The sequence below is a fragment of the Ostrea edulis genome, chromosome 4 (genome assembly GCF_947568905.1).
Source record: "Ostrea edulis chromosome 4, xbOstEdul1.1, whole genome shotgun sequence".
NCBI lineage: Eukaryota > Metazoa > Mollusca > Bivalvia > Ostreida > Ostreidae > Ostrea > Ostrea edulis.
In genome coordinates, this window is record NC_079167.1 from 64,476,783 (window position 1) to 64,501,478 (window position 24,696).

General features: G+C 34.5%; 3 protein-coding genes across 4 annotated transcripts; 2 read left to right on the forward strand and 1 right to left on the reverse strand.

Moving 5' to 3' along the window:
• Window positions 1-977: 977 nt before the first annotated feature.
• Window positions 978-24,325, forward strand: LOC125672181 (uncharacterized). 2 transcript variants are annotated; one of them, XM_056163440.1, is made up of 5 exons: window positions 978-1,073; window positions 3,461-4,088; window positions 5,919-6,107; window positions 21,556-21,612; window positions 21,900-24,325. In XM_056163440.1, exons 2-5 carry the CDS (start codon window positions 3,461-3,463, stop codon window positions 22,436-22,438), a joined length of 1,413 nt encoding a protein of 470 aa, XP_056019415.1. In that variant the 5' UTR covers window positions 978-1,073; the 3' UTR covers window positions 22,439-24,325. The 2 variants fall into 2 exon arrangements, with proteins under 2 accessions (XP_056019415.1, XP_056019416.1); XM_056163441.1 differs by having other exon boundaries at window positions 21,556-21,606.
• On the forward strand, window positions 7,270-10,365 carry LOC130054259 (uncharacterized). Its single transcript, XM_056163444.1, has 4 exons — window positions 7,270-7,499; window positions 7,900-7,925; window positions 8,454-8,591; window positions 8,935-10,365. Exons 2-4 carry the CDS (start codon window positions 7,901-7,903, stop codon window positions 9,939-9,941), a joined length of 1,170 nt encoding a protein of 389 aa, XP_056019419.1. The 5' UTR covers window positions 7,270-7,499; window position 7,900; the 3' UTR covers window positions 9,942-10,365.
• Window positions 10,308-14,459, reverse strand: LOC125669059 (uncharacterized). The gene is made up of 7 exons (XM_048903505.2): window positions 14,292-14,459; window positions 13,607-13,782; window positions 12,990-13,132; window positions 12,503-12,722; window positions 12,145-12,338; window positions 11,670-11,738; window positions 10,308-11,452 (listed from the first exon to the last, which is right to left on the reverse strand). Exons 1-7 carry the CDS (start codon window positions 14,390-14,392, stop codon window positions 10,802-10,804), a joined length of 1,554 nt encoding a protein of 517 aa, XP_048759462.2. The 5' UTR covers window positions 14,393-14,459; the 3' UTR covers window positions 10,308-10,801.
• Window positions 24,326-24,696: the final 371 nt, after the last annotated feature.

A 24,696-nucleotide genomic window follows, 5' to 3' on the forward strand; every position in this document is an offset into this window, starting at 1 on the left:
GAATGGTCTTTTTAGTGAGTTATAATGTTGAATGAAAGTTTTGAGTTGATTTTGTGTACTGAATGAGGGGGGGGGGGGGTAATTAAAATAATTTCTATGATTAACTTTTGATCAAAAATACCCTTCTGTACTTTCAAAAATAATTTCTAAAGATATGTTACTTTGACCACCGCTAGATATCATCAGTTTTGCTTTTAATAAGACTTCTTATTAAATATTATTTTTTTCCATGTTGCATTCGCTGTTTTATCTACTTCCTAGGGGCGAGATCGAAAGTTCAATGTCTGACAAAAAAACTAAATTCACATAGTTTTTACGTCCCCCCCCCTATCCGCCCCCACAACGACCCCCTAAACTAGATATGATGAGTGTTTAAACTATAATCGATTAACAAGTAAGAACAAACGAGTATAAATAACTCTGTATACCCTATCTTCTGTTTATTCACAAATGAAAGTGTAGATTAAAACTATCAAATGTTCATTAAAATGTAATATCGTCATGTAGTTTTAACAGTCACTAGTCTTTCTCCTTTTTCGACTAATGTGTAATCGATGTCGGATGAGAGAAACTTACAGAAGTTTTAACACCCCCCCCCCTCCTCCCCCTAACTATTTGAATTTAGATTTTTATCCGAAATCAATCTGTTGATCTCGCCCCTTACAGTTTTTTATATCAAATTTCTTACTGTTTTTAACATCTGAGAGAATTAGGGTTTGATTAATTATGTTAATTAAATAATACTCTGTATACTTTCTATCAAATCGTATTTCTCTCCATATTGCGTTCATTGCTTTATTTATTTCTTACATTTTTAATAGTTCAGCTAATTAGGGTTTAATTAGTAATCTTAATTAGTAAAAAAATCCCAACAATTTTCTTTGCCTTCTTTATCGTAAACACATTTCTTTACGAAATTATTCGACGTACGACTTATCTTTCTATCTATGATCAGGGGCAAGTAACTCGTGGGTCACCTGCTTTTGAGGGATACCATCTAGTCAACCGAATTTTTTTTACTTTTATTTGTGTATTTTTTATATAAATTGCAACTGGATACTTATAAACCAAAGGTAAGAAATACTAGATAAATGATATATCTGTGTATTGATATCAATGTTCTGTGTATTATCGAAAGGAAACACATCGATAAACCCGTGTATCCCCCCCCCCCCCCCCCCCCCCCCCCCCCCGGTAAAATGTTACTTTAAACAGTTTCGTACAGCTTTCAGAATACCGAAAATTGTTTAATGCATTTAGAAATTGAATATGGAACTGTCCTTAGTGATGACACATGCATATAGTCTCAGAAACTGATATCTTGAATTCTTCAATGCACAGATTATTTAGGCCACAATGTCTGAGTAAATTCGGGTGTGATTAATTATTACTCTATTTATTGTCAATTTATAAGATTTGGATGCGTGTGAGAAAAGAGAAAGGAATTTTTGTGTTCCTTTTTGTTCTAACGTACATTCTAAATGTCTATATCTATCAAAAGTTTTATTGATACGGAATGTAGAGATAGCCAGTTTTTATAGATCCATCTACATGTAACATTGTTTTGTATATATTTAGGAAACACACATACAAATGTAATTAATTTGTCAATCATTATACATATTGAGTATATTTATTGTCTACAACTTAAAAAATGTTGCAGAAGTCTATTAAGAAAATTTTGAAATCATATCTATTTAATATTTATTATAGACTATAGTGATAGTCTTTAAATGTACAAAGACTACAAAACTACATTGTTTTGAGTATATCTCATTGATAGACATCACAGGATTAGGAACAAGCTTTAACAATTAACTAGTTCCTCTTTTAGAATAAAATATAACAAATAATCATTATGCAAATTCTGAAAGAAATTATCGATATGAAGTAAAATTACCTTTTTAATTTTTCATAATATTTCTAAATGTAATACAAATTTTTTAAATGAGAAACAATAATATACAATATGTAAGAGGTAAAAAGGTATTATAAGTTTCTATAAAATAATGTATACCATAGGTTCTACAATGAGACAAGATGTACCAGATATAACTAGGATGCTTATTCTACAAATGTTCATTATATATCATAGATTCTAAAAATTGATTTTATATGATAATACAATTATAGTGTTATACACTATTTCTGGACAGCTTGATTTGCTGTACACTCTTTTTCGTTCTTTCTGTATTTGGTCTTTTGATTGTCACTGTTTTCTTCTTCTTTTCTTAAGCTGTATGCCCGACAGGATTGGATTTGTAAAATAAATAAATATACATGTATAACAACTGAAAGTTATAACCTTTTTTGAATGTACAAATTTATGCACAGTAGCAAAAATGTTTTGGTTCAGCTCTAAAGACATTTTCACTGCCCAAAAGTAAAAATAGATGTATCAATAATGTTTATTAAGTCCAGTCTAATTAAATAGACAATTGAGAAGATTATCTAGAGCATTATTATAATATACTTTTTTGTATAAAAGTATTGGTATGTATCTTGTTTTCAACAAAAATAGAAAGAAGTATCAAAAATATTTTATCGGAGTAAATCATAATTGATACATTATTGATCAGACCTAAATTTACATTCAAATGAACCCCCCCCCCCCCCACACACACACACACACATACACACCTTCCACCCCAAGAAATAGAAGAAAAAACTGAACTTCAGGAAAATTTTAGTTCATTATGAAGAGTACTGCTGGTATACACAAATATTTTCCTCTGTCATCAATAACAAATCTTACAATTTCCCAACATTATACAAACTAAACTTAGGTCGTGAGTTTGAGTACCACCTGTGCCATGGCCGTATCGAACCTAAGAAGTGAATATAGGTAGTGATTGCTCCTTCACCAAACGCTTGGCTTTTAGAAGTGAGAATCACGAGTCTTTCGGATGTGATCTTAAAAATGAAGGTTCTGTATTGTGGCAGGCATCGGCACGATAAAGAACCCTCACTGCTGTGGCCCTGATTGCTAAGCATGGGTCTAAATTTGTGGAACATCATCGAAAGCTGATGATGTCTCAATATGAAAGATTCTTGAAAGGATGCATCACAATAAAATCCCAAGTGAAAGCTAAACTCTGCTCACTCAGTGATAACTAAGCTTTTACTCCTGGGTTGCTGTAAAAAAAAAAATTAAGTCTGCTGGGATAGTTTTCTTTTAAGTCAGCTGCAAACTACACATATCACTCTGGGTCAGTTCTTTATTCGCTAGGGCTGATATAGAGTGAACATGAAAAGCAGACCCAGACTTTGGTTTGGGCCAGCTTTCTGTAAGGTTTGGTCTGGTCAAACTTAGTACTGTAATAATGATAGGAAATGTATAGATATTGTTTATCATTAAAATGTTCCTCTTTGCGTCTGTACAAACCTAAATGTCTGATTCTGTATTCATATGTGAGACTGAGGGGTAATTTGAATCCATGATGTATTTCTGTATTTTCAGATGACCTCTGATGTGAGTCACCTGAACTCAGTCTTCCCCCTACTTTTGGAGTCCATTTTCATGTCGTCCTCTCTGGCGGTGATTTTGATCGACTGGAATGACAGTTTTCTGGAAACATCTTTACTGAGGATGCTTCAGAGTTACCTCCCTAGATGGAGGATCAGGAACATTCGTCAGGATGTGTATATCTGCCTAGTTATTCTAGCTCTGAGCATGATTTACAACAGCTCCATGAAGACTTTAAGTATCAACCCAGAGATCTGTAGAATGACAGCTGTTACTATTGTTATACTTGTGTCATTCTGGCTTCAGAATAAGTCGAAGACTAATAATGTCTCTGATAAATGTATTGGCACCCCAGAAGTTCAGCTCGTCAACAAAGCAGTGGGCGGGTCCCCAGTAACACACAAGGAACAGGAAACCAGTGTCTCCACCTGCTGTAGAGCTGGGGTACCTCAATACCTCCTGTCAATGTTCCCCTCCTCCCCTGGGCCTCAGTCTGAGGTCAACATGGAGGAGGAGTTGAGAATGCCCTATGTTGAGGCCTTCAGGACACAGGTGGATGAGGAGGAGGTATGCAATGAGGAGCTGATGACTTCTATAGAGTACCTCAACACCCTCAAGGGAGGTAAGAGAAGTGCTGTGGTTTTGTTCTGTGTCTGTGGTGATAGACTTGTTTTTTTTAAACAGTTTTCTGATTGTTTATTGTGATGTTTGAATTGTTCTAAAAGAGATCAGTTTCATACATGAGTGTATACTGATTATACATATGTAAGTGTATACTGATTATGCATGAGTAAGTGTATACTGATTATACAAATGTAAGTGTATACTGATTATACATGAGTAAGTGTATACTGATTATACATGTGTAAGTGTATACTGATTATACATGAGTAAGTGTATACTGATTATGCATGTGTAAATGTATACTGATTATACATATGTAAGTGTATACTGATTATGCATGAGTAAGTGTATACTGATTATACAAATGTAAGTGTATACTGATTATACATGAGTAAGTGTATACTGATTATACATGTGTAAGTGTATACTGATTATACATGAGTAAGTGTATACTGATTATGCATGTGTAAATGTATACTGATTATACATATGTAAGTGTATACTGATTATACATGAGTAAGTGTATACTGATTATACATATGTAAGTGTATCCTGATTATACATGTGTAAGTGTATACTGATTATGCATGTGTAAGTGTATACTGATTATACATATGTAAGTGTATACTGATTATACATGAGTAAGTGTATACTGATTATACATATGTAAGTGTATACTGATTATACATGTGTAAGTGTATACTGATTATGCATGTGTAAGTGTATACTGATTATACATGTGTAAGTGTATACTGATTATACATGAGTAAGTGTATACTGATTATACATGTGTAAGTGTATACTGATTATACATATGTAAGTGTATACTGATTATACATGAGTAAGTGTATACTGATTATACATGAGTAAGTGTATACTGATTATACATGAGTAAGTGTATACTGATTATACATGTGTAAGTGTATACTGATTATACATGAGTAAGTGTATACTGATTATACATGAGTAAGTGTATACTGATTATACATGTGTAAGTGTATACTGATTATACATGTGTAAGTGTATACTGATTATACATGTGTAAGTGTATACTGATTATACATGTGTAAGTGTATACTGATTATACATGTGTAAGTGTATACTGGTCATACATGTGTAAGTGTATACTGGTCATGCATGTGTAAGTGTATACTGATTATGCATGTGTAAGTGTATACTGATTGTGCATGTGTAAGTGTATACTGATTGTACATGTGTAAGTGTATACTGATTGTACATGTGTAAGTGTATACTGATTATACATGAGTAAGTGTATACTGATTATACATGAGTAAGTGTATACTGATTATACATGTGTAAGTGTATGCTGATTATACATGTGTAAGTGTATGCTGATTATACATGTGTAAGTGTATACTGATTATACATGTGTAAGTGTATACTGATTATACATGTGTAAGTGTATACTGATTATACATGTGTAAGTGTATACTAATTATACATGAGTGTATACTGATTATACATGTGTAAGTGTATATTGGTTATACATGAGTAAGTGTATACTGATTACACATGAGTAAGTGTATAATGATTATACATGAGTAAGTGTATAATGATTATACATGAGTAAGTGTATACTGATTATACATGAGTAAGTGTATACTGGTTTACATGTACATTGTGTATGCAAGGCATTGCCTTGTAGTAGAATTCTTTTAGTCTTAAATTTGTCCAATTTTTCTTATACACCAAGCTCCATTTAATTACCTGTTATAATGTAGTGAATGACATTGACTTATATTTTTGGAGATGAAATAAACTGACTGCTGTTTATACATGTTACAAGCACTTGTTTGATCATTATCAGGGATAGAGGTGTACAGGAGTGCTGACAAACTGATCGATGCGGTGGACCACATCCAGCGGATGGGACAGAAGTCACGCCTGGATGACTCTGGACTTCCCCGGGATTACTCTTATGAGGAGCTCCGTCACATCGTGGTGGAAGAGAGCGGCTATCCCCTGGAGGATTTGGAGAGGGTGTTAGAAAAGAGCAGTAAGTGTTTAATAAACAGGCACTTTATCATGTAGAACTAGGATTTGTAGAGAGTGCTGTAGTTTATCATGTAGAACTAGGATTTGGAGAGAGTGATGTAGAACTAGGATTTGTAGAGAGTACTGCAGTTTATCATGTAGAACTAGGATTTGTAGAGAGTGTTACAGTTTATCATGTAAGTATAGAGTAGGACATTATAATCCCATTTGAGGAGCCACGAATTTGAGGATTGAGGAGCCAAGTACATGTGTACCGTGTACCAGGAAATGAGCGGGTGAAGGGGGAGGGATGATGTGGTGTATTTACACATATTTTAAAGGTTTAAGTTGTTACGGAAATCATATTGATCGGGAATGATTGATGTTGCAATGAAGAGAGCATTAAAACTCAACGAAATCAGTGCTTGTACAAGAATCAAATAAGAAACCCGTACGTTTAATGAATTTAGCCAACGTGATGAATACCAGAAAGTGTGTAAGATTTGTACATGAGGCTATATTGTTTGAGATTCCTTTCGAGGACCGAAAAGGAAAATGGTTGATGTTGGCCGTAGACAGATGTTGCTTTAAGGCACGAATCGATAGAGTTTCACAAATAATCAATCCAGTATTGAAAAGACATTTAGAAATTGTCAGGGAAAACGCAGTTCCGTGTACATGCATCGGAAACCAGGTACTTCCATGTACGAGTCATCAGTAACCCGTATGGTTTACATTTCCCGGAAGTTGTAAGATGAGCTCAAATAGAATAGATTTAAATTTTAAATTGATACACACAGTCGGAGAAAATGGATCCTTTCATTCGGTTTTTAACAAGAGTGGCAATAATTAAGGTGACAATCTATCAACATTTAGAGGCCGATACTGCTATGAGTAGTATATGTGTATCAACATGTGCACATCAAACATCAAGATCAGGATCAGAGCTAAAAATAATCTCAAAATGTGGCTCAAAACCAGATGTGAAGCAAAGACTCATTCAATTAATTAATTCAATTGACATTTTAATTAAAGATCAAATAAAAGAGATTAACAGGGGACAGAATTTAATTTAATATTACACACTGTATAGATCTAATGGAAAACACCCGTCCGGTTTGGTTTTTCATTTTATGACGATGAGGTATCGGTGGTTAACTGTGCGTTTGAGACGCTTGAATCCACGGTAAACAAAGCGCGAAGCAAGTGATCGTCGACATGCCACAGCGTTGTTCTGTGCCGCTCTGTAGTAATTATGGTGGACATCAGTTCCCAAAAGACAAATATAAACGTTTTCAGTGGATTGTTGCAATCAAAAGAATTGATCCGAAATCAAAAAAGTTGTGGGAGCCTAAGAATGCAGATGTTGTTTGCCACCTTCACTTCTGCGAAAGTGATTACAGGGACACGTCAGGTTAGAAGCCATAATATCGATCATTATCAATGTAAAACACATTTTATAAACTTAATGATGATATTTGTCTTCCGTTTTTATTCATATTCAATTTGAGTTTCAATTTGATGTCATAAATACAGGCCAAGTAATTGCTTCTTGTTGCGTGTTGGAAATTTTGATAAAAGGGCTCATCACTTATAAATTCTGGCTATATACTAGAGCTTCCTTCCTCTATTTCTTAGAACAAGTCAGTCTTCTTAACAATAAAGTCAGTTCAGATGATGCAATTCCTAGCCTGTATTGCATTAATGATTTCATATTGCTTGTATGTACATACAAGTGCAAGAACTTTGAATTACATTGCATTTATTTGATTTGCATGTGTTCGTGTTGCTTTCTGTTTTCTTTTATATTTCAGAATGACGAAGGGAATGGTAATGACAGGCAAGTGATATTATAATAATCTTGCTAAGATAACCAAATAACCATACATAAAGTGTATGTAAAGCAAAGAATAGTCCTAACAATAAATATTCAGCAATATTAGTGTTGGAATAATTTAATTACCAACAATAATCAGTTATCTTTTGACTTTTTAAAGATTAAAGCATTAACAATTCACTTTTTAGTCACAAAATGTATGACATAGATGGAAGGGGACACTGTACCTTAATGTTTTCATTCATAATATCATTTGTATGCCAGGTTTTACAATTAGCATATTCAAAAGTTGAAATATATTTAAATAAACCCTACCCCATTTTGCCTTTGCAGACCAAAAAAAATAAATGTTTTTAAACTTTATCCAATCAAAAACATGAATTAAGTGATTTAAAATATGCCTTTTAATTCATGTATTTATTTTTTTGGTAACAAGCTCATAACAAAAAATGAAAAAGTCTTTCAAAAATTAAGAAAATTGAAAGAGCAAACCATCATCTTGCTATAAGGATAATGAAATTTTGTTTTCAGCTGACCGCCTTCGCCTTAAAGAAGATGCTGTTCCTTCCATTCTGATCCCTGGGGAGGAAGTTTCTGGCCCAAGCCCAAGACAGTTAAGATTTAAGAGGAGAAACCAACCATTGGAGGAACCTGACATTATGGCCATGGGTATAATGATGATACTTTAGTGCTTGTTGTGTCACATGCACAGACATAAAGGAATCTTTAAGTCTGCATTTAGCCATATCCACTGCATATAAAACAATGCTTTGATAGGCCATTTAACTATTATGTCACAATGTAAAAGTCCACAAATATATGCAATGTCAGAAATTTGCTGATAGGGCATTTAAGTTATGTTAGGTTAAGTCCAAAAGGGAAAAAAGAACATACACCACATCAAAAGAACTGAAAAACATTCTGTACTTTCAGTTAAAGATTTAAGCGAGTTACTGTATTGGTAAGACACATGAAATCTCCACCTATTTTTACTTGTACATGTATATTACAGGTGTACAGCAAGAAGTGGTTATAGATCATACAGTAAAGACTGGGCAGACTGATCAAACACCAACAGAAATCCAGGATCTAGGAAAAAAATTTGTGCAAAATCCCTTTGCTATGAAATGTTCCATTGAAAATTTTAAAGATAATGCAGATGCTGTTTCGTATTACACTGGTTTCAGTAATTACGATCAGTTTATGATATTTTATCACTGTCTTGGTCCATGTGTAAATGAATTAGATTACAAATGTGTAACTTTAGAACCAAGGGATCAACTTTTTTTAACTTTGATGAAATTGAGACAGGCTAAAGAGGATTTTGAATTGTCACTTTTCTTTCAAGTTTCAGTGTCAACTGTATCTAGGATTGTAACAACCTGGATAAATTTTTTGTATTTCCAGTTAAAGGAAATGAACATATGGCCATCACAAGACACAGTTCAAGATTTTATGCCTTCAAATTTTGCAGAGAAGTTTGCAAACACTAGGGTTATACTGGATGCCACCGAAATACCAGTTGAGAAGCCGTCAGACGTCAATGCTCAGTCCATTACTTGGTCAAATTATAAGCATAGAAATACTATAAAGGCAATGATTGGAGTGACTCCCAGAGGGGCTGTGTCATATGTTTCCGATGCTTATGGTGGGTCTGCAAGTGATAGAATGATTATTGAAAGATCTGATTTATTGAAAGATGGTATGTTTGAGAAAGGCGACAGCATCATGGCTGATCGAGGCATCATGGTGCAAGATCTCTTTGCTAACAAGGATGTTCAAGTAAATACTCCAACATTTTTGAAAGGTAAATCCCAACTTGAAGCCCATGAAGTAGTACATGATCGACGTGTAGCTTCAAAACGCATACATGTAGAAAGGGTCATTGGTCTGGCAAAACGTTTTAAAATTCTAAAGAATGAACTTAGTCACAGCAAAATTCAGCTTGGATCCCGAATCATTTATATCTGCTTTGTGCTAAGCAATTTTAGAAGGTCAATTGTAGATAAATTTGCATAAGTTGTGATGATATTAAAGCAAAAGAGGCTAAATGATGATGTGCAGTTTTAAACAGATTTTCTCAATTCATATCATTTCTTGTGAATTAATCACATTTTATGTTGATCAGTCCTCGACAATTGGTTTTATTGAATTCATACATATATGAATAATATATATATGAAGGTAGTGACACTAGCATTTACTTATCTAAATATAATTCATATAAGATATGCTTGTTAGCATTGTAAGATATTCACCATCATAAAATTTCTCTCTATTCTGATATTTACTCAGTTTGAAAATACTGATCCAAGCTATTGCCTTGGTTAATATTTTTAAATTTAGAATATATCACACCATATTGACATAATGAAAAGTCCAAAATTTCAGATTACATATTGGGGGCAATTTTATTAGGCAATCTGAAGTGTTCCCTGCAATACTTCACAACATGTAGTCAATTTTATGGAAATATATTGTTTCATTTGTAGCATACATTTAAGTAGTACAGAAGGAGGTGGTTTCAAAGTAAGGCCAATTCAACCTAATTAGTAGATTATCATTTGGGGTCAAAAAAAAAAAAATGGGGCAGGTGGGAGAATATAATTTTTTAATTTTTATTTCCTGAGAAAAAAAAATTAATGAAAACAGACATCACACAAAGTGTTAATCAAGTAAGGAATTCAAAGATTCCTTGGTAGAATATATATATATAAAACAACATTCTGTGACTTTAATCATTCACTCATGTCACTGGGAAGCAAGTTTGTTTGAAATCATAATTTTTGCATTAAAAAAATCGGGATGGGCCCTTTTTTGAGGGGCGGGCGGGGATGATAATCTATCAATTAACTTTAATTGGCCTAATTTGCAATCATTTATAAATTTGAGGCAATGAAAGGTCTGTAATGTTTTGTATAAAACGACTCCAGTTTTGGTATAAGGCACATTTCACAGTATTCTCTGTTGATTTCAATAATTTCTACAAATAGTGACTTTAGTGTATACACAATAAAATAACAAAATTGTCTGCCACTTATATACAGTTGTCCCTGAATTTGATCATAGTAATTGGAAGATATTTTCAGCTTGATTTCCCCACCCACTACCTCTAAATAAGTGAAATATTCCATTGTGTTTGTGTTGATTTCTTGTCTCCGCCCTTTATAAGGACATTTCACCTCTATTATATATTTATCATCTATAACGCCATCTGGTGTTGCACCTAGAAATGGCATTTTTGAACAAATGAATAAACCATTCTCATGAACTCTTATGTTGTGGTTATCTTCAAACTTTTTGATTGCTTTTTTTTCATATGATTTTCCATGAGTGACTGCAGGGGTGGTGAGGCTCTTGATAGATATCAATGATTTACAAAGCTTCTGTTTGTTACGTCTGTCTGTCATTCTTGAAATCTGCCCAAAATTTGATGCTGTGATTCTCCACATTCTCTCTGCAAACCATCTCTTATTTGTAGATTGTCCCCTTGTTTCTTTTTCAATACTTGCCACCTCTGATTCAGTTACCTGTGCAATGAAAGGGAGAAAAAATCTAGAAAAGGCTTTAATCATAAATCGTCATAATATATATGTCTGATCTTAGTTGATAGGTAATACATGAAGCTATTTTTTTATATATAATTGATGTCATGTACTTATATAGTTTTATACAGTTCTGCGGCAAGCAAAAATTCATTTAGCCATAAAGTCCCATCTCCAAATTATTTTATGATTTTGAAAGTACCTGTAATGCTTTATCCACCCAGTATTCTGTGAAAGGCAGTGATAAGTAGTGGTGGTCATGAATTGCAGACTGAAAATAAGTAAAATTTTATTATACTGTATGAAAACTGTACACATTATATATACACATTATTTCAAAGATAAGATTAAGACTAGATAAACATGAAATGTAGGCAAAGTTATAGTTAGGTTTAAAAACATATTGGTCATATGCGAAGGTCAACAAAAACATGCAAAACCCAATGTGATATATTAAGTAATGACAAAGTGAAATAAAAAAAAAAAAGTCAAGGTCACAAATTTTGTGAGAAAGAAGAAAGATTTTATTTTACATATGAAGCCCCATCACTTGGCATTCAAAAGACAAACTGACCAAAAAGCTAAATGCCCTGATGTATTATTAATTACATTCAAGGTCACACTCCATGGTGAATCTAAATTAAATAAGTATTGACTTTTCAAAATTTGTAAGTCACCTTCAAATCTGCTCTCTCATAAAGATAACGAAATGCAATGTCTTCAGAAGTATTTGATGTATAGTTGATTAATAGGTTTCTGACCCGGTCTTGCATGCCCTCTACATTCCTAAACTTTTCTGGTCGTGGGTCATCCAAATGAACGGCTGATTTTCTCTTCCCAATTGTAATTTTTTCAACTTTGACTGGAGATCCTGAATGCATGAAAAAGAACATGAATTTGTTAATTGTACATCCCAATTTTATATAATATGACACATTGTATATATCAACAAAGATGGAAAAGTTGACTCAAATTTGAATTTTCTACTTTTATGTAATTATATGCTGTTGTCCATGCATATTTTTATATTCCAACCTTTATGGGATGCCTTTGGCTTGTTGAACATCATCAAATTTTCTGTACATGATTTCTGCACCGCCACTTCACCATTCTCAATAAAATTTTCAAGCATAATCATGCAAGCAGCTAGGTGCTTGCATGTACCATTTGGGCCTTTCCCTGCAGGGCATTCACAGTGTGAGTTTAGCACATCTCCAGATTCTTTCTCCAGCCTTAGTTTATAGCTGTATGTGACCTGTAATAACCTTTCAAATTAGACAGTGATTTCTTTGAAGTATTCAGTGATTTGGTTTGAAATATACATGTATATATTTTTTAAATGACCAAACTACACATACATGTACATGTTTTTCAGTGTCATACTGCTGACTATTTATTCATATACCCCGGAATATTTATTTGGAAATATCTACTAAAATATTCTTGATTAAAGCAAAAACTTGATAAAGCGTATACCATGTTTAAATATCAAATTGCGTTGAATAAAATTTTTGATAATTACCTTATTTTTCATGGCTGCACTGACTATTCCAGTAAAAAATACATCATTTTCAATGATAACTGAGCATGCCAAAACTCTCTCGGATTGGTACAATAGTTCCCCATTCTTAACTGCCTTGATATCACATGCCGCTTCATTATCTCCTGAAATATGATATAGCATATATTTATTCATGACAAAAGTGAATCATAATACATGCATGTACAGCACAGGCACTTGTTTCTGTAAATAACTTATGTGTTATTATTAGTATACAGAGGTCGTAAGTTATTTACAGAAACAAGTGCCTGTGCTGTACCGGGTGTATAAAATGATGTTTATTTAAGCATAACAATTTCTTCAAGGGTAAGGAAGGACCTCTCTCCTGAATTGAAAAAAAAAGTATTTATTTTCCATAATTTTTGCATATGATATGCAGATAACCATGGACTTTATTTAACACTACCCCCCCCCCCCCCCCACCCCCCCCCATAATTTAGCAACTACCACCTGGAAAAAAAATTTCAGATCTGTGTATGTTCATTTCACTAGTTATTTTATCATTTGCAAGGAATGAATTGAATGAGATATACTATGGAGAAAAACGAAAACTATCATTGCTTTCAATGCATAAATACCAGCAAGTCTATGGAGAAAATAGGCTTCTATCTGTTCCCTTGTAATAGAAGGTAGTAATTTCCTGTGCTCTGAATTGAGTTGTTGGAATCCTGTTGTAGGCCAGTTTACGTCCAAAAGATCTGGTAACAGAACAGGTGGCTGCTGGAAATTGGCATTTCTGTCATATGCTTCTAATCTGAAACGGGCAAATACATCATTCAAGATGATAGACTAAGAGTACATTACATACATGTATGTAGCATTTTAAGGAATGATGGGAACTTTATGACAAGTTTAACCTTTAAGACAGTAAATGTTCAGGTTTGATCCCCTGAAGATTTATGAATGCTGACAGAATATACAATAAAGGCTTTATATACAGAATGAGACTCAAGCATAGTCATGAGCCTTTGAATACCCCCCCCCCCCCCTCCAATCCCATTGCTGTTGATTAAAATTCCTATATTGATAAATAAAACAAAGATTCTGATAACCCAAATATAGCAGCCAAAGAAGTGTGTAGACCACACTCTGAGAAGTCAAGCAATATCCCGTGCGAATATCTTTTTCGAGATGAAATGCGTACTAGTATGTAATCATACCAGATCTAGTTATCGTGACTATATGCTAACACAGCCTAACTTTACAGGTTTTTTTTAAATGAAACTTTTCGGTAAAACAGCAGAAGAAAGAAGTTAAATGTACCGTCTAACTAAATCTATCTTCCTTCCTTGCGTCGTGGCGTTTCTACAGGCAAGCTCCTTCTTCAACTGCACCACCGTCAGTGCGAAATAGCGGTTCGCCATATTGTTTACATTTGATTCAAGCGTTCAGCTAACCACCGATAAAAATCAAGCGTCTGGGAGTGAACGTTTTCCATTGTGTGAAATAGTGTAATTTTTTACGTTTGATAAAAATGTTTAAACCGTATACATGTGCGTTATGTATTGTTTAAAGAAAGGTCATGACCTTGCGGAACTTTTCCACAGACTATAAAAAGGTCAATTAAGAGAAAAGTGGTCACATGTCGAGAGGACGGGGAAGAGTCAACATGCATAAAGTTCAGTGTAACGATTGCCATGGCTAGTTTTCCCGAAAGGATGTCTTAAAGCGGCATCAGAGAAACGTGCATGGAATATTGGGGATGCCAGAGGCAGTGGCAGATACAATGACGCCGCCACTGCAGTCGCCGTCGCCACAGTTCACGCCGCCGGAGTCCATGCCGCCGCCACCATAAAAAATTTCATAAAAATTTCACCAGACCACTTTTGATCGTATTCCCTGTCAAAAATGGAGGATATTTTCCAAATTCGAACTTTATCACCCACTTTGAACTTGTATGGTGGCTTTGTTTGCTTGCGTGGAATTTCCTCTCGTGACAGGAATGTAGATACGCACACCTCTTCTTCGTTGCTTGGTTTAGCCAGTTCAGGTTTGGTGTCAATAGTGCAGTGGTGCGTATTGTTGTAGCTCCCAGCAAATTCCTGAAGACGATCGATATATCGTTGGGATTGTTTGAATGTCATGTAACGATACATCTTAGTTTTGATCGTCTTGATGGCTCTCTCTGCATAATTGGCTTTCACTTCGGTGCTTTGAGAATAAAAATGTTCTATGTTGTGATCGGTTAATACACTGTTGAAGGCCTTGGATCGAAATTCTTATTTGTCCGTGCGAAGCTTTGTAGGTTGTCTACCCTCACGCAATATGTCTTTGAACGCCAGGGCGGCGGTCGGCCCTTGGTTATCCTTTAAAGGTCTCATCCACAGGTACTTGGGAGAAGATATCGATGACCAAGAGTACGAACTGGACACCGTCATTTTCTTTCCTAAATTTTACCATGTCCATGAGATCAGCATCCCATTGATCATCAATGCCAGCGACGACCACATTATTGCGACAATAATGCCATCTCATGGGTCGTTGTAGACTGTAAAGTTCCTGTCTCTGTAACCATTTGTGTACCTTGTACTTGCTGATATCATATTTTCCCTCTATTTGAACATATCTGAATAATTTATCCACTCCGGTAAAACTACCTACCAGCTTTGGAGGGATCATAATAGATCTTTGCCAAGTAATCCTCCCAAGACATGTTGTGTCTTTGAATGTCCAGCAGCAAATGAAAGAAATGTGCAATCACCTTCTTTATGTAGGATGGGGTTTATAAATAGCCTCAAGCTACAGACACAAGAAAACACATGTTGTCTTCAATGTTTACAAATTTATTAACGATAATCGTTTTTGTACAGAGGATTGATAGTATACCTAATAGAAATGATGCAGTAGCATGCTTAATTGTACTGTGCTGTGAAAAGAGGTAAAATGTCAATTAGGCTTCCTCGGGCTCGTCACTGTCGATCGTCATCCTCTCTCTCTTCATCATTGCTTTCATCATCGGTCTCCATATCACTCTCGGTGTCCCACATCTCCTCAAGGACAGGTCGATTTTTATTTAAAGCCATCCTGATGGCTTTACGTGCATCATATCCTTCGGATAGGAAATCTTTAACATCAGCCATGACGTTTGCGTGAATGGAACCAATTTGCAACTGAAGGATGTACAGGATGAGTCGTCCATACTTTTCTAAGAATTTTTTAAAGTCTTTAGAGTTCATTTTTTTCTCCGTTTGAACTCTGGCATCTTCTCTCGATAGACCTTCTTTTATGTATTTGTCATATTTTAGGTTTTTTGATTATTTGTGAAACTCTATCGATTCGTGTCTTAAAGCGACATCTGTCTACGGCCAACATCATCCATTCTCCTTTTCGGTCCTCGTAAGGAATCTCAAACAATATAGCCTCATGTACAAATCATACACACTTTCTGGTATTCATCACATTGGCCAAATTCATTAAACGTACGGGTTTCTTATTTGATTCTTGTACAAGCACTGATTTCGTTGAGTTTTAATGCTCTCTTCATTGCAACATCAATCATTCCCGATCAATATGATTTCCGTAACAACTTAAACCTTATGTGTAAATACAACACATCATCCCTCCCCCTTCACCAGCTTATTTCCTGGTACACGGTACACATGTACTTGGCTCCTCAATCCTCAAATTCGTGGCTCCTCAAATGGGGTTATAATGTCCTACTCTATACTACTATGTAGAACTAGGATTTGTAGAAAGTGTTGCACTTTATCATGTAGAACTAGGATTTGTATAGAGTACTACAGTTTATCGTGTAGAACTAGGATTTGTAGAGAGTGTTCAGTTTATCATGTAGAACTAGGATTTGTAGAGTACTGCAGTTTATCATGTAGAACTAGGATTTGTATAGAGTAATACAGTTTATCATGTAGAACTAGGATTTGTAGAGAGAACTACAGTTTATCATGTAGAACTAGGATTTGCAGAGAGTGTTGCAGTTTATCATGTAGAACTAGGATTTGTAGAGAGTGTGGCAGTTTATCATAAAGAACTAGGATTTGTAGAGAGTGCTACAGTTTATCATGTAGAACTAGGATTTGTAGAGAGTGTGGCAGTTTATCATAAAGAACTAGGATTTGTAGAGAGTGCTACAGTTTATCATGTAGAACTAGGATTTGTAGAGAGTGTGGCAGTTTATCATAAAGAACTAGGATTTGCAGAGAGTGTTGCAGTTTATCATGTAGAACTAGGATTTGTAGAGAGTGTGGCAGTTTATCATAAAGAACTAGGATTTGTAGAGAGTGCTACAGTTTATCATGTAGAACTAGGATTTGTAGAGAGTGCTACAGTTTATCATGTAGAACTAGGATTTGTAGAGAGTACTGTAGTTTATAATTTAGAACTAGGATTTGTAGAGTACTGCAGTTTATCATGTAGAACTAGGATTTGCAGAGAGTGCTTCAGTTTGTCATTTAGAACTAGGATTTGTAGAGTGTGGCAGTTTATCATGTAGAACTAGGATTTGGAGAGAGTGCTGCAGTTTATCATGTAGAACTAGGATTAGTAGAGAGTACTGCTGTTTATCATGTAGAACTAGGATTTGGAGAGAGTGCTGCAATTTATCATGTAGAACTGGGATTCGTAGAGAGTGCTGTAGTTTATCATGTAGAACTAGGATTTGTAGAGTACTGCAGTTTATCATGTAGAACTAGGATTTGTATAGAGTAATACAGTTTATCATGTAGAACTAGGATTTGTAGAGAGAACTACAGTTTATCATGTAGAACTAGGATTTGCAGAGAGTGTTGCAGTTTATCATGTAGAACTAGGATTTGTAGAGAGTGTGGCAGTTTATCATATAGAACTAGGATTTGTAGAGAGTGCTACAGTTTATCATGTAGAACTAGGATTTGTAGAGAGTGTGGCAGTTTATCATGTAGAACTAGGATTTGTAGAGAGTGTGGCGGTTTATCATGTAGAACTAGGATTTGTAGAGAGTGTGGCAGTTTATCATGTAGAACTAGGATTTGTAGAGAGTGTGGCAGTTTATCATGTAGAACTAGGATTTGTAGAGAGTGCTGCAGTTTATCATGTAGAACTAGGATTTGCAGAGAGTGTGGCAGTTTATCATAAAGAACTAGGATTTGGAGAGAGTGCTTCAGTTTATCATGTAGAACTAGGATTTGTAGAGTGCTGCAGTTTATCATGTAGAACTAGGATTTGTAGAGAGTGCTGCAGTTTATCATGTAGAACTAGGATTTGTAGAGAGTACTGCTGTTTATCATGTAGAACTAGGATTTGCAGAGAGTGCTTCAGTTTGTCATTTAGAACTAGGATTTGTAGAGAGTGCTGCAGTTTATCATGTAGAACTAGGATTTGTAGAAAGTACTGCTGTTTATCATGTAGAACTAGGATTTGCAGAGAGTGCTTCAGTTTGTCATTTAGAACTAGGATTTGTAGAGTGTGGCAGTTTATCATGTAGAACTAGGATTTGGAGAGAGTGCTGCAGTTTATCATGTAGAACTAGGATTTGTAGAGAGTGCTGCAGTTTATCATGTAGAACTAGGATTTGTAGAGAGTACTGCTGTTTATCATGTAGAACTAGGATTTGCAGGGAGTGCTTTAGTTTGTCATTTAGAACTAGGATTTGTAGAGAGTGTGGCAGTTTATCATGTAGAACTAGGATTTGTAGAAAGTACTGCAGTTTATCATGTAGAACTAGGATTTGTAGAGAGTGTTCAGTTTATCATGTAGAACTAGGATTTGTAGAGAGTACTGCTGTTTATCATGTAGAACTAGGATTTGCAGAGAGTGCTTCAGTTTGTCATTTAGAACTAGGATTTGTAGAGTGTGGCAGTTTATCATGTAGAACTAGGATTTGGAGAGAGTGCTGCAGTTTATCATGTAGAACTAGGATTTGTAGAGAGTGCTGCAGTTTATCATGTAGAACTAGGATTTGTAGAGAGTACTGCTGTTTATCATGTAGAACTAGGATTTGCAGGGAGTGCTTCAGTTTGTCATTTAGAACTAGGATTTGTAGAGAGTGTGGCAGTTTATCATGTAGAACTAGGATTTGTAGAAAGTACTGCAGTTTATCATGTAGAACTAGGATTTGTAGAGAGTGTTCAGTTTATCATGTAGAACTAGGATTTGTAGAGAGTGTTGCAGTTTATCATGTAGAACTAGGATTTGTAGAAAGTACTGCAGTTATCATGTAGAACTAGGATTTGTATAGAGTACTGCAGTTTATCATGTAGAACTAGGATTTGTATAGAGTAATACAGTTTATCATGTAGAACTAGGATTTGTAGAGAGTGCTGCAGTTATCATGTAGAACTAGGATTTGTAGAGAGTGCTGCAGTTTATCATGTAGAACTAGGATTTGTAGAAAGTACTGCAGTTTATCATGTAGAACTAGGATTTGTAGAGAGTACTGCAGTTTATCATGTAGAACTAGGATTTGTATAGAGTACTGCAGTTTATCATGTAGAACTAGGATTTGTATAGAGTAATACAGTTTATCATGTAGAACTAGGATTTGTAGAGAGTGCTGCAGTTATCATGTAGAACTAGGATTTGTAGAGAGTGTGGCAGTTTATCATGTAGAACTAGGATTTGTAGAAAGTACTGCAGTTTATCATGTAGAACTAGGATTTGTAGAGAGTACTGCAGTTTATCATGTAGAACTAGGATTTGTATAGAGTAATACAGTTTATCATGTAGAACTAGGATTTGTAGAGAGTGCTGTAGTTTATCATGTAGAACTAGGATTTGTAGAGAGTGTGGCAGTTTATCATGTAGAACTAGGATTTGTAGAGAGTGTTCAGTTTATCATATAGAACTAGGATTTGTAGAGAGTGCTGCAGTTTATCATGTAGAACTAGGATTTGTAGAGAGTGTTGTAGTTTATCATATAGAACTAGGATTTGTAGAGAGTGTGGCAGTTTATCATGTAGAACTAGGATTTAGAGAGTGCTGTAGTTTATCATGTAGAACTAGGATTTGTAGAGAGTGTTCAGTTTATCATGTAGAACTAGGATTTGTAGAGAGTGCTGCAGTTTATCATGTAGAACTAGGATTTGTAGAGAGTGCTGCAGTTTATCATGTAGAACTAGGATTTGTAGAGAATGTTATCATGTAGAACTAGGATTTGTAGAGAATGTTATCATGTAGAATTAGGATTTGTAGAGAGTGTGGCAGTTTATCATGTAGAACTAGGATTTGTAGAAAGTACTGCAGTTTATCGTGTAGAACTAGGATTTGTAGAGAGTACTGCAGTTTATCATTTAGAACTAGGATTTGTAGAGTACTGCAGTTTATCATGTAGAACTAGGATTTGTAGAGAGTGTTCAGTTTATCATGTAGAACTAGGATTTGTAGAGAGTACTACAGTTTATCATGTAGAACTAGGATTTGTAGAGAATGTCATCATGTAGAACTAGGATTTATAGAGAGTGCTGCAGTTTATTACGTAGAACTAGGATTTGTAGAGAATGTTATCATGTAGAACTAGGATTTGTAGAGAATGCTGCAGTTTATCATGTAGAACTAGGATTTGTAGAGAATGTTATCATGTAGAACTAGGATTTGTAGAGAATGTTATCATGTAGAATTAGGATTTTGAAAGAATACTGCAGTTTATCATATAGAACTAGGATTTGAAGAGAGTGCTGGAAAAAAAGCAATAAGTCTTTAATAAACAGGTAGTTTATCATGTAGAATGCCCTAATGCATTTCACCAGCAGTTTCCTACTTTAGACTGTTAGCAACCGTTGTACATGCATTATGATGTGTATTGACTCTATTGAGAGATATACGACATAAATCACTTAGTGTCTCTCTGATTGGATGATCAGTCGTGTCTCTGTATTCGCAATGGCCTGACTTCATTAGTCCAAGACTGGTACAGGCAGAGTTGTGTCAGTCATACTACCTCCTTAATACTGCTAAGTCTTCTCATATGATTCCACGAGTAATAACTGCATACTGAGTTATGCCCCTTTAAGCACAATGATGACGATTTTTAAAAAAGAAATTGTACCTAGTAGTCACGTTCCATATAGCCCTAACTATAAAACCAAGAAATGACATATTGTGTGGATATCATTTTGTAGATGTTATTTTTTACAATTAATTTTTCTGATGTAATTCATATGAAATGAGTATATAGGTATGTTTATATTTTGTACTGAGTATATAAGTATGTTTATATTTTGTACTGAGTATAGAGGTATGTTTATATTTTGTACTGAGTATATAAGTATGTTTATATTTTGTACTGAGTATAGAGGTATGTTTATATTTTGTACTGAGTATATAAGTATGTTTATATTTTGTACTGAGTATAGAGGTATGTTTATATTTTGTACTGAGTATATAAGTATGTTTATATTTTGTACTGCGTATATAAGTATGTTTATATTTTGTACTGAGTATATAAGTATGTTCATATTTTGTACTGAGTATATAAGTATGTTTATATTTTGTACTGAGTATATAAGTATGTTTATATTTTGTACTGAGTATATAAGTATGTTCATATTTTGTACTGAGTATATAAGTATGTTTATATTTCACGTTACTATTCTAGGTTTCCCACCGTCTCCAGAGGAGTTTGTTGACATACATCACAAGATGAAAGGTATAGGTAAATAACAATTTGATCATCCTAATCACAATTGAGTTGTATCTGTGAATTTGAAATTGTAAAAAGAAATCATATTGCATTAATAACTACATGCACAGTAGCTACAGATAGTTCATGAATATGTGTGCATTTAATGAAGAAAACCATCCTCCCAAAACATTTATTACTGAATTCTGTCAAGCTTTAGAACTTGGTTGTAAGATTATATTATAAGATATTGAAATGTTTGATCATTACAGTTTCTTGGTGTTAGACATTGATGTTTTAACATGATGATGTAATTGTAGTACAACTGGAGAGAGAGATGGAGGAGAAGGATAGAGAGATGGAGGAGACCACACAGGAAGTGGTGGAATCCCGACAGAAGAATGAGTCACTCAGACAGAGGCTGCAGGAGAAGGAGAGGGTCATCCTACAGAACCAGCAAACCATACAACAAAACCAGCAAGCCTTACAACAGAGAGATCAAGCCTTACAACAGAGAGATCAAGCCTTACAACAACATCAGCAAACCATACAACAGAAGGACAGACTCATTCAGCAGAAGGATGGATTACTGCAGCAGGAGCGACAGAGAGTGAGAGAGATGGAGCAGAACCCAGAGGGAGAGTGGCAGAGAAGACTCCGTGAGATGGAGGAGGAGATCCGCCGTTTGTCCGCTCAGTCAGATCGTTCTAAATGCAAAATCTGTCTTGTGAAGGAAGTGCAGGTGTCCTTTTCACCATGTAATCACCTGATCTCATGTCAGGAGTGTGTTAAAAATCTGAAAGTCTGCCCTATGTGTAGGAAGCCTATTCAGGGAACAGCCACCGTGTTCTTTGCCTAACATCAGGAAGCTCTGTACCCCAGTGCTTTGGCAGCAGCTACTCTAGTTAGTAGCATCTCAGTTGTAGTGTTTGTTGATATTATTCTATTTTGATTTGGTTTAAATTTTAAATTTAAAACTTACTGCTGCATGTATTAGGTTCACTTTCAATTTTTATACCATTGAGATACCTTCCAATACTATTGGTGCAAAAACATTTGATTTCTTTGTATTTGGGTGACAATGATTCTGGAAATTGAAAACATTGAAATTTCTATACTTCAGTGTAAATGTTAAGAATATATCTCTGTATATATAGTATATTGATTTTGAGAATTTTTTGTAGGTGAATAGTGAATGATTTGAATGGCATTTGTCAGGAATACTTGTAAAACTTAAGGGCAGCATGTGCAATATGAGGAAATGAATGGGTGTGTTTTATTGTATGAATGAATTGTCACGTGTTAAAACAGTGAATGTGCTGGTTTTAGCTTTTATCATGTTGACAAAATATATTAGCAAACTTTTTTTCATTTTATCATGTTGAACTTCACATAAATACATGTATCTATTTCATTTTATCATGTTTACATATTTCATTTTATCAGACACTAATATGGGAAGCGAGCTTTCTCACACCTATATTCATAAACATTATCAGTTATTGTGGAATGATTAGAATTCGTGGTGGCTCAATTTTCATGGAATTCGTGGGTACCCCTCACCCAGGTATTTACATCCTCAATGAATAAAGACATTCCAGAGTTATTTTTATTACAGATATATAAATAAATCCACGAAATTACGTTCCCATGAACTCGTAAAAATTCAGCAATTCACGAAAAGTGGCCCCACGAATATTAAATGATTCTACAGTATAATTATTTCATGGAGTGCAAGTTTTTTATGATAAGTGAAAGTAAAAATATAGGGCTGTGATAGTTGTATATAGTCATATGAATGTGTTTTATCAGGCTATAAATGTTGTGTTGTATATAGTCATATGAATGTGTTTTATCAGGCTGTAAATGTTGTGCTTTATAGCGTGTGTCATGTTCTGAGTTATGTATGAAAATTTGAAAGTTTGGTGAAACTTCATTGTATATTGTAATGGATTTGGCAGCAATCATAAAAAGTACCGGTATTCAACTTCTTAAAATAATTGCAGTAACTCGTATACAAATATCATATTGTTAATGTGAAAATTTGAAGAAGTTTGCAGCAGATTTTGAAACAAAGATCGCGTGGTTTTTTGCAATATGAAATTTGCAGAAGTTTTGTAGACAAAGTTTATTATAAAGCACAGCACATTAGAAGAGATCTGTAGTTTCTGAGTCATTGGATCAGTAATCATAGATTATTCATAAACATGTAGATTGATATACATAGAATGTGGTAATGTGAGTGATATGGCATTCCTACTAGCTCTGGCGAGTGGGTTAACCCTTTAGCTTGATTGGTAGAGTGCTGGACTTGTGTGCCAGAGAATCTGATTCAAATTCCACCAGAGGCATAAAAAATGTCTCTGTTACATAAAGTAGCTTGGGGAATAAATTCGAGATGTGAACATTTAGTAGATATTTATGACGAAATGAAAGAAAACAAGTTTTGTAAGAAATGTGTGAGGCAGATTTTTAGAACATTGCAACCAGTACATATATACTATTATGTAGCAGGTATATAAATTTTAAAAGTCTTGGTATCATGAAATGTTAAAACACTGTATATTTTAAAAGTCTTGGTATCATGAAATGTTAAAACACTGATATATTTTTCTGGAGTTCTGTTATTTAGAGGCGAGTTCTCAGGGCTGTTATAGAGGGTATAGACTCAATCCATGTCATACATGACACTGAATCAGATGTGTTCTTATCAAGAGAAATTCTGTAGTTTGTGATGAAACAAAGTTAGTTTAATATCTTACAATGAATTGTCAAAACAAGGAATTTCAGACAACTCTAAATTCTCAATTATTTTAATAACCATTTGGTATTTTTGATAAGATTCTCCAAAAGATGTTTAATTTCAAGATTCATAGTAAACTTTATGATCTTAAAAGATTTTCATTTTTATTCGAATATTACTTTATGTTTTAAATTTCTGCAGTCTTGTTTAATGTTGCAAGAACCAGTTGTAAATAAATGTAGTTTTCTATGTAAATACAGTAACTACATATTTTGTGGTAAGTTTTGTACACTGTACAAGCTTGATGGGTCACTACAACATATCAGTAGATGACACAGAGTTTGTACCTATGTGTATCTTTGTTTTTAGTGCTA